The 16,309-nt window shown below is 42.1% G+C and overlaps 1 protein-coding gene across 2 annotated transcripts in view; it reads left to right on the top strand.

Annotated features, from left to right (window-relative positions):
• The window catches only part of LMO4 (LIM domain only 4), a 75,939-nt gene extending 60,201 nt beyond the window's left edge, over positions 1 to 15,738 (top strand). For both annotated transcript variants that reach the window (XM_056523211.1, XM_056523210.1), the window contains exon 5: positions 15,472 to 15,738. In XM_056523211.1, the coding sequence (XP_056379186.1) occupies positions 15,472 to 15,480 (9 nt within the window). In that variant the 3' untranslated portion in view covers positions 15,481 to 15,738. The remainder of the gene's footprint in view (positions 1 to 15,471) is intronic.
• The last annotated feature ends 571 nt before the right edge of the window (positions 15,739 to 16,309 follow it).

Genomic DNA, 16,309 nt, shown 5'->3' with positions numbered 1-16,309 from the left:
CTGCACTGCAAGGCCGGAGCTCCATGATACTGGAGGTTGAGTATAGTTATTTTATTTTTTTTTTGTTTGTTTTTAGCACCTGCCAGAATACTTGTGTACTAACTTAAATCCCCAAAGCATAGGCCCCACGCCTTATTATTTTTGTGTAGCAGAGGGGTCCTTGTACATCTTATCCACGCCTTTGTCAGGCAGACACCTTTTTCTGAATTACTTGTCAGCCTTCCCATTGAAGAACCTAATAGTCAGGTCCTCAATACTCCGAAAAGAGTAGGGAACCGGTTGGGTGCATTCTATATGGGCTTTATAAAGGGGATGCCACATTTCTTGTCGAACCCTTGGAAACAGCGTTTTCCCATCTGACGTCTCTCGAAGCTTTCAGTGGGAAATGCGGTTGCTTTAACCTCTTTCTTCATCTGGCGCTATTCGCTTTCACCCTACATTATACTATAGGATCTAATACAGCAGGTTCTTCGTCGCTGAAGTGTGCGATAACCACAACGATGGCATATTCTGTACTATCTGCAAAGTTATACCCTACACAGGAGCCGGGAGAGAACGTGTCACAGTGTAGTGGAGCAGAGCTTGTCATACACCAATCGCTACTGGTGAACATACTGGTCAGATGCTCGGACCCTTTTAGTTGGTCAGGGCAATTAATGTATAAAAATCAGTCAGGATGTGGTGGCGGACCTCAAGTGAGAAGGAAAATCAGCCTTAGATTATTCCAATTAAATATGGCAAGATGGAAGTGATCTGCGTGGTTTGCGATCGGGAAGATTGGCGTCTACCTGCTGTAATATATTTAGCTCTTTTATCATTGGTTATATGGCCACAGCTCGTAACGTGGTTGTCGCTCAGCTCTTCTAGAAACCGGAACGACCCCACGGCCCAGTCGTGCAGCGGAAGAAGATGACCCCTCCCAGTTCTAACCGGGACCGTATATGTCAACGAACCAATTGAGAAACAGATGTAACTAAGAAACTGCTGAACGGAATATGAAGCATTTGCATCGGGTACAACACAAGGACTTTTTGTTCACAGGGGATTTTTAATTATAATTCCAGCTGAAATAATTAATGAGCTTTTTTTTTTTTTTTATGTCTGTTTACTGTTAATTAAAGCTCAGGAAACTAAGCGGTGACCTCGGAGGGGCCGTCGCCAGACGGGGGTGGGGAGGCTCCTTTATACAGAAAGATTCTCTAATTGTCCCATGTTATTGCTCGTAATCCCTTCCCCCTCCCCTTATCCTATAGATGCCCAGTCCCAGGATAATCTTATATAATATAGCAGCTAATTAGGGGCCATCGTAGATCTGAAGACTAATGACAGTTTAGATGTGGAAAAAAAAACGATGTAGGTTAGTACGGTAGTTACCTTGAGTTAAAAGTTGCACTAAATTTAAGTCTGCAATCTTCATTAGCTCATTCATTCACGGGTTCTTGTTTGCAGTCGGTTCATAGGTTCAGATTCTCATATTTTGGGTTTGTTCTTCCTGTAATGCTGGCTGCAGGTTTGGTATTTCTTCTGGAGTGCACAGTTTGCTATGGGTGCTGTGCTTTCTCTGTATAATTGTACACACACCATGTGATTCTCCCATGCAGACGGCCCTATATGTACAGCCTGTATGACCTGCCCTCCATGTATGCTCTCCCAACTCTCCATACTTTACTGTGTGCAACCTCTTCATCCTCTCTGCTACTATCTCTAAGGAGCGTTTTCCCACCAGTGTGCCTCCAGCTGTTGCAAAACTACACAGCCAACGGCTGCCTTATAGCTGATTTCCTCCCTATGTACAGCCTGTGTGACCTGCTTTTCCAACTCTTCATACTCTCAGCTACTTTGTGCAACCTCCTCCTCCTCTCTGCTGCTTTCTCTACAGTAGTGTTTCCCAACCATGGTGCCTCCAGCTGTTGCAAAACTAGAACTCCCAGAATGTTTGGACAGCTACTGGCTGTCCGGGCATTCTGGGAGTTGCAGTTTTGCAAAAGCAGGAGAAACCCTGGTTGGGAAACGCTGCTCTAAGGTACTTTTGAGTCAAACAAATTCCGTACAAATATTTGCTTTTTGATGGATTTTACAATTAGACAGATTTTTTGCCAGATTGCTGATTTAAGGCACGTTGTACGTAAAATGGTTGAACCCATCGATTCCCCCAGGACTGGTCAAATGTTTAATGGGATTATCTAGGATTAGAAAAACATAGCTACTTTCTTCCAGTGCCACACCTGTCCTCAGGTTATTTGTGGTATTGCAACTTTTTCTCAATTTGCTTCAATTAAACTGAGCTGCAATACCACACACAAACTGAGGACAAGAGTGGCGCTGTTACTGAAAGAAAGAAACCTGGTTTTCTAATCCTGGATAACTCCTTTAACCCCATAACTACCACGGGCGTAAATGTACGTCCTGGCTTGGCGGTACTTCGTGCACCTGGACGTACATTTACGTCCTGTGTATGACCTACACGGCAGGTTCCGGCTGCTATCAGCAGCCGGGGACCCACCGGTAATGGCCGACATCCGCGATCGCGCAGATGTCCACCATTAGCGCCTCAAATGCCGTGATCAATATAGATCACGGCATCTGCAGCAGTGCGCACGTTAAAATAGATGATCGGATCGCCCACAGCACTGCCGCGGCGATCTGATCATCTGTAATGGCGGGCGGAGGTCCCTTCACCTGCCTCCATCCGTCTCCCGGTGTCTTCTGCTCTGGTCTGAGATCGAGCAGACCAGAGCAGGAGATAGTCGATAATACTGATCAGTGCTATGTCCTATGCATAGCACCGAACAGTATTAGCAATCAAATGATTGCTATAGATAATACCCTATGGGGACATAAAAAGTGTAAAAAATAAATAAAATAAAAATAAAAAAATAAAAAAATTGAAAAATGTAAAAATAAAGTAAAAAAATAAGTAAAAAAATCCCCTTCCCAAATAAAAATGAAAATTGTCAGTTTTTCCCATTTTATCCGCAAAAAGCGTACATATTTGGTATCGCCGCATGCGTAAATGTCTGATCTATCAAAATATATAATGTTAATGATCCCGTATGGTGAACGGCGTTAACGTAAAAAATGTCCAAAAATTCAGCTTTTTTGTCACATTTTATTCCCAATTTTTTTTTATAAATAATTATTATTATTAATAGTAAATAATTAATAAATAAAAAAATAACACACATACAAATAATAATAATACAAATAATAAAAATAATAAAAAACCAAATAAGAATAAGAATAAAAAAAAAAATATAGATAAATCTTTATTTTATTAATTTCTTTTATTTTTTTTGCATTCAGGAAACATGTAAAAAAAAAAATTAATAAAAAAATAAAAATAAAAATCAGTGCAAAGGTGTCCATAGGCTTTAAGGAAACCAAACCCCAGCCCTGCCCAAGACTTATTATATCATATGTATCCTCTGCTTATTTCCTGCATATGGTTCCTGATAGGAAGCGATGCCGCAGCCTTCCTGTCTTGCGGAATACTTTTTTTTTTTTTATCAACCTGTAACTTTTTGCTTCCTTTTTTTTCTTTATTCAATCTGACTGAATCAATTCTGTATGAACTGTAAAACTATTAGTGAATAATACCGCCATGTAGTAGACACAGATGTAGGAAGCACAAATGCCATATCCAAAAATAAACAAATTCAGGGTTTGTGCACCAGTTTTCTGGGGGGGGGGTTTATGCTGTCCTAGAGAACCACTGGTTGGGGCATTGTCAGTGCCCCCTGTTTGCCCGGTTGCCCATAGCAACCAATCAGATCGCTTCTTTCATTTTTAACAAGGCCTCTGCAAAACGAAAGAAGCGATCTGATTGGTTGCTATGGGCAATTGGGCAACTTTTCCTTTGGGCAGGTCGTGATAAATCTCCCCCTGTATTTGTACTATGACGACCTGGGCACTGTCCTCATTCACATACCGTATTTTTCGCCCTATAGGACGCACCGGCATATAAGACGCACCCAATTTTAAAGGTGCAAAATCTAGAAAAAAAAAAAGATTCTTCACCCAACAGTGATCTTTAACCTGCGGACCTCCAGATGTTGCAAAACTACAACACCCAGCATGCCCGGACAGCCAACGGCTGTCCGGGCATGCTGGGAGTTGTAGTTTTGCAACATCTAGAGGTCCGCAGGTTGAAGACCACTGGATAGGAGGTAATACTCACGTGTCCCCGCCGCTCCGGACCAGTCACCGCTGCCCTGGATGTCGCTCCATCGCTGTCGCCGCGTCCCCCGACGCTCCGGACGTCTTCTTCGCCAGGATCCACGCTCTCCGTCACCGCCATCACGTCGCTACGCACGCCGCTCCTATTGGATGACGGGACGGCGTGCGCGACGACGTGAAGACGTCGAAGGAGAGCGCCGGCCATGCAAGGGATCCCGGCACGGAGCAGACACCGAGGAGGATTTCACCGCGGCGGTCCCGAACAGCCCGACTTTCGCTTCAGACGCGGCGGTCAGCTTTGATCGCCGCGTCTGAAGGGTTAATACAGGGCTTCACCGCGATCGGTGATGTCCTGTATTAGCCGCGGGTCCCGGCCGTTGACAGCCACGGGACCGACCCGATAGGGGTGTAGTCGCCGTATAAGACGCACCAACTTTTCCCCCCCAGTTTTGGGGAAGAAAAAGTGCGTCTTATACGGTGAAAAATACGGTAGGCTGTAATATGGTGCCCATTGAAGTCTATAGATACCCACTACTATACTTCACGTATGCTTGTCCACAATCCTTTATTTTTATTTTTTTCTGGTACAACCTGGAGAACTGGATTGCACACATTCCCCAAAATCTGGTGTCTTGTGGTTGTTCCCGACGGGTTTCTTTTTTTTTTTCTTCCCCGCTGTTTGCACGTACAGTTGTTCTGTGTGTATGATGTTTTATTAATCTTAACAATAATCATTAAAATGCAGCAGCAAAACCCGATTCTCCACATTTCCATACGTCTCTCCCCCCCCCCCCCCCCCTCGGTAGTCGGAATTGAACGTCTCCCCGTAATGCACGCGGCGAGGGCGGCGGTTCAGATCAATAGTTGTACAATCTCTGGGAGAAGGAGACTGGTTAAGATCTGGCTTAATTTTCCTAATAAGTCTCGGTGCTCCTCTAGCGAGTGCATTTTGATAACTGCTGCGTCTAATTTGTACCAATTACTGTCAGTCCTCACCAAGTCTGTTCGCTCCGCGCCGGATCGGGGGAAAGAAAAAAAAAAAACGAAGGAATTGCACGACTCCTGCACATAATTGTATTCGCATCATATTTCATACTGATTATGTATTGATGACATTGATTCATTTACTCTTTACAGCTCCACTTGCACGGGTAGTAAATCTTATTGACCACATATGAATTTTAATTTCAAATTGGTGATAGATTTTTCCATCAGCTCTGATAGCGTATTTGACTTTTTCATCATTAACCCGGCCGATCGCGCTGCACTGAGTTATTGCAGTGAAACAAAAAATGCATACTTCAGTCGCCGCTGCCGTATGGATTTGCAATAGAAACTTCATTAATGTGCCGGGAAATAAAGAAAATGTATTTTATTTATTTATTTATTTATTTTTTTACTCTGCATAGCCGAATATATCGAGCAGTAACTCCTGGATTAGGCAAAAATAAATAAATTTATTAAAATAAATAAATTATTTGAATGAATTTTTTTATGTATTTATTTTATATAATTTAATAAATAAATTACATTCAACTTCAGAATATATAATGACGTTTTCCTGGAGTCCGTAGACCGCACATGAATGAATTTGGTCCTAGATCAGCCTTTCGCAACAATGGGGCCCCCAGCTGTTGCAAAACTACAACTCCCAGCATGGCCGGACAGCCGTTGGCTGTCCGGGCATGCTGAGAGTTGTAGTTTTGCAACAACTGGAGGACACCACCGGTCTAGGGACATGTAGATGAGCACTGTTGACCGGCAATGCTTTATTGTTATAGATTATTATTAGTATTAGTGCTTTGCTGTTGTTTTATTTATATATATATATATATATATATATATATATATATATATATATTATAATATTTTTTTTTTTTTTTTTTTTTTATTATGTATGTAGTTCGCAATTGATACGGAATCGGGTTACGTTCACACATACCATATCTGCTTTAGAGTTGAAGCTGTGTAAACCAATGTAAGAAAATGTATTCTTAAAATTGTCAGTACAGGCCCCTAGTGGACCAAATTTGCTATAAATATATAAAAAAATATATAAATATATATATAGTTAGAGAGAGAGGGAAAATTTTATTTATATAATTTAATTTAAATTATTATTATAAAAAAAAATTATTTATATATATATATTTTTTTTTTTTAAGGGATGATCAAAAGTCTCTTGTACACGAGCCAAGGGTTTTGCGCCAATGTTGGATGATTATAGTAGAGTTAGGTAGACAGGACGCATAGGAGCAAGGTCGGACACTTGAAGGCGCTGACTAAGGCTTCAGTTTGGAGACCACTAAAATATTGAGTTTATTTATAACATTACAGATTACTCATTTCTAGGGGCATATCCCCTCATCCTCAGGTCCCAGACACATTTCAAGGGGTATATTTCCTCTTCCTCAGGTCCTAGACGGGTTTTGCGAGTAGAACTCCTCGTCCTCAGGTCATGGACATGTTTCATCCAAGGCCTCTTCCCTAGGCCTTGGATGGTTTGAGGGGTAAAACTCCTCTTTCTCATGTGCTGGACACCTTTTGAGGGGTATATCCACTTTTCCTCACATCCTGGATGGGTTTGAATGCTCTTTTTTTCCTCTGGCCCTGGACATGTTTTTAGAGGTATATCGCCTCTTCCTCAGGTCCTGGATGCGTTAGAACGTGTATATCCATTTGTCCTCAGGTCCTGGATTGGTTTTGAGGTGTTTATGCCCTTTTCCTCAGGCCCTAGACGCATTTTGAAGTATATCCCCTCCTTTCTCAGTTCCTGGATGTGTTTCAACCTAAGAAAGAGGGGATATACCCCTAAAGACATGTCATCTGTCAAGTTATAAACTCTTTATTATTCTACCTAATTGTGAACCAGTCTCTTGTTTATTTTAGTCTCTGTGAGCACCTGGAAGTGTCTGATCTTGCTCCTGCGAGAGGTCTCCTTAAGTCTGCTGCTTCCTTGTGCTCCCACACTATATGCTGGAACCAATAACTGTAGCGGTGTGTCTAAAACCACTCTTAAAGGAGTACTCCACTGGAAAACTTTTTTTTTTTTTTTTAATCTGGTGCCAGAAAGTTAAACAGATTTGTAAATTACTTCTATTAAAAAATCGAAATCCTTCTAGTACTTATCAGCTGCTGTATGCTCCACAGGAAGTTGTTTTCTTTTTGAATTTCCTTTCTGTCTGACCACAGTGCTCTCTGCTGACACCTCTGTCCATGTCAGGAACTGTCCAAAGCAGGAAAGGTTTGCTATGGGGATTTTCTCTTACTCTGGACATTTCCTGACATGGACAGAGGTGTCAGCAGAGAGCACTGTGGTCAGACAGAAAGGAAATTCAAAAAGAAAATAACTTCCTGTGGAACATATAGCAGCTGATAAATACTGGAAAGGTAACGATTTTTCAATAGAAGTAATTTACAAATCTGTTTAACTTTCTGGCACCAGTTGATTTAAAAAATAAATAAATAAAATTTAGTGGAGTACCCCTTTTAAAGTTTTTGTATTTCTATTTGTAGAGGCGCTTTCACTATGTGATCCTAACCTCAAGTGTTCAGATGCCTATTCCCTTCTTTTATGATTTGATCATAGAGAACCCGCTGATCGGCACTATTGTTTTGGTTTTGTTTGAGTTTAGTAGACTACTAGGTGGATTTAAAGCCCCTTCCAGTTAGGTGACGGAAAACTAAAAGACAGTATTGACTATATTACCTGTAACCATCTTTATTTTATATACTGGATTATGTACATGTCCCATCAGGAAGCCTCTCAGATGTCATTATTGACCTGAATGTGATCTCAGTTGTAAAAATGTCATCCTAATTTCTCAGGTATCCGAGATTGTGTCATTGTTGAGCATTTCCGGTCATCTCAACATAGTGTTGAATTTTCTTAAAGGGGTACTCCACCCCTAGACATCTTATCCCCTATCAAAAGGGGCTGCGGCACCCCAAACATTCGGTGCACAGATCTGGACAACCTTTCACTAAATTGGATAGGGGCCTTGAAGGATTACTCCACCCCTAGACATCTTATCCCCTTTGGATAGGGGCCTTGAAGGATTACTCCACCCCTAGACATCTTATCCCTTTTGGATAGGGGTAAGATGTCTGGTGGCAGGGGTCCCGCTGCTGGGGATCTCCCTGCTGCACCCGGCATTCGTTTAGAGCTTCGGGTGCCATACTGGGGCTCGTGATGTCATGGTCACTCCCAGCTCGTGACATCACGGCCATGCCCACTCAATGCAAGTCTATGGGAGGGGGCGTGACTGCTGCCACGCCCCCTCCCATAGACTAGCATTGAGGGGGGCGCGGCCATGACATCACGAGCGGGGCACTGCCGTGACATCACGAGCCTCCGATGTGGCACCCGACACTCTAAACGAACGTTGGGTGCAGCAGGGAGATCCCCAGCGGCGGGACTCCTGCCACCAGACATCTTATCCCCTTTTGGATAGGGGATAAGATGTCTAGGGGCGGAGTAATCCTTCAAGGCCCCATCCAATTTAGTGAAAAGTTGTCCCGATCTGCTGTTTTCAGTAGGGTTGACCGACCATCTAATGTGTATTTAAGGGTTCATGATGATGTTGGGAAGAGAAGGATTGGGCATGTTGGATTTTATCTGCCTGACCCTTTTATTTTTGGTCAAGCCAGTCATTCATGTGTATAGGGGGAGATTGTTGGATGAACATTCATTCAGAAAACAGCTGTTATTTAATGGTGTATGGGTAACTTAACTCAAAAGCTGGTCATACTGAAACCTTGATTGGCCAGAATGTGACCGTTCATTCATCCATTGGAATCGGCCAGCAATGGGCCAGCCTAGCCAATCATGAAAAATGACCTCAAAATCTATCCCAAAATCACCTAACTCAGCTGAAAACCCCCACAGTTGACCGTATCAACCAAGTCGCCTGTATTCATCTGCACTGTAACTTTTCGCTCTTCACAAACGCGTCTTTATCATTTTCTTTTTTTTTTTTTAAATGAATGTCAAATTTTTAACACGACTTCATAGCTGCAGAACAAACTTATTCTATAAATCCGAACAGTAAAACCGATTCACCTGTAGAAAAGGTCATAGAAATACCAGCTTATGATTTTAATTAACATACCCCTTAATGTCAAAACATGCGACGAAGAATAGCATTAGGATTCTAATGAAAATTAAAAATGGCAGAATATTTTTATTTATTTTTTTTGCCCGGCAATCCCCGTCACTTCTGAAAGTCATTGAGGGGCATTTATGAAAGTTTGCTTAGGTATGCTATATATATATTTTTTTTTTTCACTTCCATTCTGCTTACGTGCGACAAATTTACTATATTGTTGCACGGTGTTAATACATTTTTCGCAGGTAAGCAAAAGCGGGAGTTTTTTCTCACCTAAGCGAAAACAGTTAAGTTAGTTAAAGGAGATATCCAGTTGGGAACAACTTATCCCCTATGCTAAGGATAAGGGATAAGTTGCAGATCGGGGGGGGGTCCGACCGCTGGGGCCCCCCACGATCTCCTGTACGGGGCCCCGACAGCCCGCACGAAGCGGTGGCCGACGCGCCCCCTCAATACAACTCTATGGCAGAGCCGGAGCGCTGCCTTCGGCAATCTCCGGCTCTGCCATAGTGATGTATTGAGGGGGCGTGTCGGCCGCCGCTTCGTGCAGTGGTCGACACCCACTATCTGTCCGGAGAGCCCGGCCCCCGTACAGAGAGATCGCAGGGGTCCCCAGCAGGCGGACCCCCCGCAATCTCTAACTTATCCCCTATCCTTAGGATAGGGGATACGTTTTTCACCACCGGACTACCCCTTTAAGCCAAGGTTCGGCTGGAGTGTATTTAGTAGGTTTTTAAAGCCTTAGCAACTTTTTTGCGAATGTCGCGGTTGATAAATTTCTGACTATGGCAAGTCAAAATTGTAAAAAAATGCGTATGTACGCCGATTTGAAAAAAAAAATGCTTTTCTCGCTCTTGTGGCAGATTATCGCACGGAAAAAGACGGTGGCGCAATTGCGAATTTTTTGCGACCATTTTATGCAAAAAAAAACTGGTAAATCAGTTGACAAATGTCTGTCATAGTGTTTACTTTGAAGCTTCTATCCAGGACCTGGAGTTTTTTTCTTATTTTTTTTTTTCCCCCTAATTTTGTTTCCTCTTTGTAATCCCGGGGCTGGGCGGCCGCAGCCCGTAGATTTGCCCCCACCGTATTTACTGACTCGTTAATTAAGTTCTTTTGTTACTTTGTGTTTGGCCAGGGGGTGGGGAGAGCCGGGCACGGCGAGCAAACTCACCTGTACAATCAATCAGCATATAGAGTATTGTGTTATCTCTTCTGCTTCTTTTACGCCGCGGTTTGCGCCCAATTCACGTTTATTGGTTATTAAAATAAAATAAGAATCCTAGTTTACATATCACTCACCGATGCCCCCGGCCGTTTTATAATTGGAGTTGCCTGTGTCCGTAGCGGACGACATTTGATGCTCATTTATTAAATATGTTCGCTGGCTGCTCTCTAATCTCTTTGTTCTGGACATCCAAATTACCTTCCTCACACTGAGCTTCAACTCTTGGGAATTGAACCTTCTACTCCCGCACCACTTTAATTAGCTTGAAAGTCCGGAGTTCCTAGAGGAGGGGGGGAGTGTGGATCCGCAACTTATTCACAGACCAAGTTTTTTCGACTCACTTGGAACTCTCCAAGGTTTAAAAGATCACTTTACAGCTATTGTGCTGCTTAGGATTTGGATACATGTCTTTGGAATGGTGTTTTCCAAACGGGGTGCCTCCAGCTGTTGCAAAACTACTCTTTTTGCAACAGCTGGAGGCCCACCATTTGAAGAGCACTGCTCTAAATGTTCCTTCCATGTCTGTAACTGAGCAAGCAAATTAAATAAATAATTGATAAAATAAAATTTAAATTAAATAAATACAAATTTTTTTTAATCAAATGTAGTTATTTAATAAATAAATGAATTAAAATAAATTAATTAAACTTACTAAATTAAAAAAATATATATTAATAAATAAACACTAAAACATTGCTTTAGGGTATTTTTTTTTTTTTTAAATCAATGAATTAATGAATTAAATAGAAATTGCTAAAAAAATAAATATAAACATTATATATTTATATTTATTTTAGCAATTTAAATTTTAATTTATTTAATTCATTAATTAAAATTAAAATAAAATACCCTAAAGCAGTGTTTTAGTATTTGAGATATAGAATATATATATATATATATATATATATATATATATATATATATATATATATAATATTCTATATCTCAAATTATATCTATATCTCTCTCTATATCTATATACATATATACACACATATATATATTATATATCAAATACTAAAACACTGCTTTAGGGTATCTTTATTTTTATTTAAATTAATGAATAAATTAATTTAAATAAAAATTGCTATATAAAAAAAAATTATATTTAATAAACAAATACTAAAACACTGCATTAGGGTATTTTTTTTATTTAAATTTAATAAAAAATATATTAATTCATTTAAATAAAAGAATTAAAATTGCTACATATATATATTAAACAAATACTAAAACACTGCTTTAGGTGTATTTGCTTATTTAATAATTACCGTATATACTCGAGTATAAGCCGAGTTTTTCAGCACGATTTTTCGTGCTGAAAACACCCCCCTCGGCTTATACTCGAGTGAACTCCCCCACCCGCAGTGGTCTTCAACCTGCGGACTTCCAGAGGTTTCAAAACTACAACTCCCAGCAAGCCAGGGCAGCCATCGGCTGTCCGGGCTTGCTGGGAGTTGTAGTTTTGAAACCTCCGGAGGTCCACAGGTTGAAGACCACTGCGGCCTTCAACATCATCCAGCCCCCTCTCACCCCCCTTTAGTTCTGAGTACTCACCTCCGCTCGGCGCTGGTCCGGTCCTGCAGGGCTGTCCGGTAAGGAGGTGGTCCGGTGAGGAGGTGGTCCGGGCTGCTATCTTCACCGGGGAGGCCTCTTCTAAGCGCTTCGGGCCCGGCCTCAGAATAGTCACGTTGCCTTGACAACGACGCAGATGCGTCGTTGTCTAGGCAACGGCTCTATTCCGGGCCGGAAGCGCGGAGAAGAGGCGCCCCCGGTGAAGATAGCAGCCCGGACCACCTCCTCACCGGACCACCTCCTTACCGGACAGCCCTGCAGGACCGGACCAGCGCCGAGCGGAGGTGAGTACTCAGAACTAAAGGGGGTGAGAGGGGGCTGGATGATGTTGAAGGCCGCAGTGGTCTTCAACCTGCGGACCTCCGGAGGTTTCAAAACTACAACTCCCAGCAAGCCCGGACAGCCGATGGCTGCCCGGGCTTGCTGGGAGTTGTAGTTTTGAAACCTCTGGAGGTCCGCAGGTTGAAGACCACTGAGGGCGAATGATGAGAAGGGGATGATGAAGGGGGGGGGGGTGTGGGGATGATGAAGGGGGGTGGGGATGATGAAGGGGGGGGGGGTGTGGGGATGATGAAGGGGGGTGGGGATGATGAAGGGGGGGGGGTGTGGGATGATTACAAGGGGATGATGAAGGGGGGATGTGTGGGATGATAAGGGGATGTGTGGGATGATTACAAGGGGATGATGAAGGGGGGATGTGTGGGATGATAAGGGGATGTGTGGGATGATGACAAGGGGATGATGAAGGGGGGATGTGTGGGATAAGGGGATGTGTGGGATGATGACAAGGGGATGATGAAGGGGGGATGTGTGGGATAAGGGGATGTGTGGGATGATGACAAGGGGATGATGAAGGGGGGATGTGTGGGATAAGGGGATGTGTGGGATGATGACAAGGGGATGTGTGGGATGATAAGGGGATGTGTGGGATGATGACAAGGGGATGATGAAGGGGGGATGTGTGGGATGATAAGGGGATGTGTGGGATGATGACAAGGGGATGATGAAGGGGGGATGTGTGGGATGATGACAAGGGGATGATGAGGATGTTAATGACGGGTCTGGATGATGACAGGGGGGGGATGAGGTATTTCCCACCCTAGGCTTATACTCGAGTCAATAACTTTTCCTGGGATTTTGGGTTGAAATTAGGGGTCTCGGCTTATACTCGGGTCGGCTTATACTCGAGTATATACGGTAAATAAAATAAAAAAAATTAAAATGGCAAAAAAATAAATAAATGAATAAACAAACACATATGGAAACACAGTTTTATGGTATTTATTTATTTATTTAATAAAGTAAAATAAATCAAATTTATAAAAAAAAAAAAAATTGGTAAAAATAAAATGTATAAAAATTGCAAAATAATAATAAAATAAAGTTAATAAACAAATAAATACTAAAACACTGCTCTTGGATAGGTTGACACTCAACGCATCCGCTTGCGGATTTTCCGTTGCGCAAATTCTATTTGTTGGTAAACCTTTTATAAAATTACGGATAGGCGTGGAAAACTGGCTACGTTTTTAAACTCACCATTTTCAGCGAGAATTACTAGTTCATACAGACATATACACGATCTTTTCTGTGTATTTTACCTGTATGTGATGACCTATAGATCACGTTCGCTTATTTATTAGGATAAACCCCACACGTGTCAGAATTGCTACCGATCCACAGGTAAAATCTGCAGCATTTCTGTCCTGTGTGAATTTACCCTGATTTACTGTTCTCTATTGTGGCCTTTTATGGGCCTATAATGTACCTTGAGAAAAAAAATGATTGTACGACGCACCATCGCCGGTCGTATTACTTGGGTAGAAGAGTGCTAAGTGATTCCAGATCCACCAGGGAAAATGGTGCTGGCCGAGCCCAACCCTGCGGCTACAACTTTTTTTTTAACAGTAACCGATTTTGGACTATCGTAGATAGATAAACTATTTTAACAGTTAAAACCGCACTGACAGAGCGTTTCGTCCTTGGGACCTCCTATTCGAAACGAGTTGTCAGTGTGGTTTTATACATAAAATAGCTGATTTATTTTATTTGGCTGGTCCGAGATCGGTTAAGGTCTATTCACATGGTAAAATTCCGCCTCAAATGAAAGCCCAATACACTTCTATGGGATTCCGCACTCCTGTTGACACTTCGGAATTTCCGCAAGCGGAAATTCCGAAGTGTCAACAGGAGTGCGGAATCCCATAGAAGTGTATTGGGCTTTCATTTGAGGCGGAAATTCCGCTGTGTGAATAAACCCTTATTGTGAGGGCCCATGCACACTACAATGGAGATTTACAGTGCAGCAGACTCCCATTGTCTTCAGTAGGATACTGCTGCACCGTACACACTGTGGAATTTCCATTTCACTGCGGAGATGCCAATTCCTGACTCCACCGAAAGAATGATTGGGTTCATTCTCTTGGTGAAATTTCGCTCAAAACTGGATTGCCATCGAGATGGACAGCGCATCTCTGTGCGGTAACGGCGCCAGTTCATTCCAGCTGTGCCGGCTGCTCCCGAAAATTCTGCTCAGAATTTCTCCTAGCAGAAACTCTGTAGTGTGCATGGGCCCTTAAAGTTGTAGCCACAGTGTTGAGCAGGTAAGCACTATGGATCTGGTGTCACTTAGAGTTCCTCTCATGATCTTGTTAAATTTTATAATCCTCCCGGTTCACAGCCCCATGATGATAAACCACCCCCTGCCTTTTATTTTTATTATTTTTTAGAAGATATTGCTGAATATCATCTGAAGCCATACTGCAGAAAACCTCCTCCCTCACTCAGAGCCCAGAGCAGTTCAGTGTAAGATGAGCTATGATTGGCTAAGGCGACACACACCATCCTCAGCACTCCAGACTGCATTTCCTGATTTTGGACTTCTGCCAGGTCTGCAGGAGTCCAAAGTCTGTGTAAGAGATGGGAGGGAAATGTGCTCTGGACAAGTAGGGAGACACCTAGTGGCAGCTTTTTTAAACATAAATAAAACATAGAAAACATTTTTTAATTTACCATAAGGAGTGCAATAGCAAAAGTTAGTTTTAATGACAGTGCCCATTTAACATTCTTCTGACCATTTACTGTCCCAGTGTTTTGGACCATGGTTAGATGGGGGCAGCACCCTGTTTTATACCTGTAAAGCGCATATTGGTGTTGTGTTTATAGCGTAACGCAGTAAGGTGATCGCAATCTATGGGGTTAGCATTTTTTGTTTTTATATTTTTCTGCTTTCTCTGCCATTTCATTGGTGTTCTTTTAATATGACCTCAATGTCTTCAAGACTTTACCATAATATGGAGGTCAATGGTTTTTTCATTCATGTTGTATCATTATGTTTTCATTTCTTCAACTATTAATACTTTTCTTCTTGTTTTTTTTTTTTAGGTTTGTTAAAAGGTCAGAATCCGACAGAATGCGTGCCTTCATCTCAAGTTCTGTTCATCGCAGATGGATCCCATATGTCTCCAGTAGACGAGTCACCTTTGTAGCTAGCGTCAGTGCCAGCTTCATGCCATTGCACCTTTTTTCCTCTTCTCGGTTGCCCTTTTCCACATTTATTGGTGTATGAAAATGACTGAAGACACATATTAAGGATTCCATGAACCCGGGCTCATTGAAAGACTCTTATGGGGGGGGAAAAAAACACAAAAACAAACAAAACAAAAACTGAGCAGTTCAGCGGAGAATCCGCGACCAGGCGGGAAATCGGACTAATGAAATCTATTGCGAGATACATTCAGAGACCACCGCTTCCTTACCCTCCTGACCGACTAGCAGGGCACTGGCCAGAGTTTGCACCCCCTTCCCTCGACAACTCCACTCACTCTACTTTTTGTCTAATTTTACGTGCTGTGAGGAAGAAGTGTTCCCATCCAAGGGAACATTTGCGGTAAAAAGGGGGAGTCGTAGCTTTTGTGGTACTTTATCACAAACACTTTTATTGTATCTCTCTGTAAAATACAATGTACGTATGCATGTATGTGTTATTTTTATTTTTTATTTTTGAAAAACAAAATTTTTGTTTTGTTTTGTTTGTCCTATTGTTGCTGCTTCCCACGGCAAAAGGGAAGGGGCGAGGGGTGGGGGGGTGGGGAAAAGAATCTGCTATTGTGTAGAAATTTTCACCTACTTGCTGATTGAAGAAAAACAAAAACTTTTATTTGTGATATTTTCAGAGACTTGCTCTAGTATGGTGTATTTAAGTAATAAAAGATTAAAATGC

The sequence above is a fragment of the Hyla sarda genome, chromosome 6 (genome assembly GCF_029499605.1).
Source record: "Hyla sarda isolate aHylSar1 chromosome 6, aHylSar1.hap1, whole genome shotgun sequence".
NCBI lineage: Eukaryota > Metazoa > Chordata > Amphibia > Anura > Hylidae > Hyla > Hyla sarda.
This window is presented reverse-complemented; position numbering and strand designations above follow the sequence as displayed.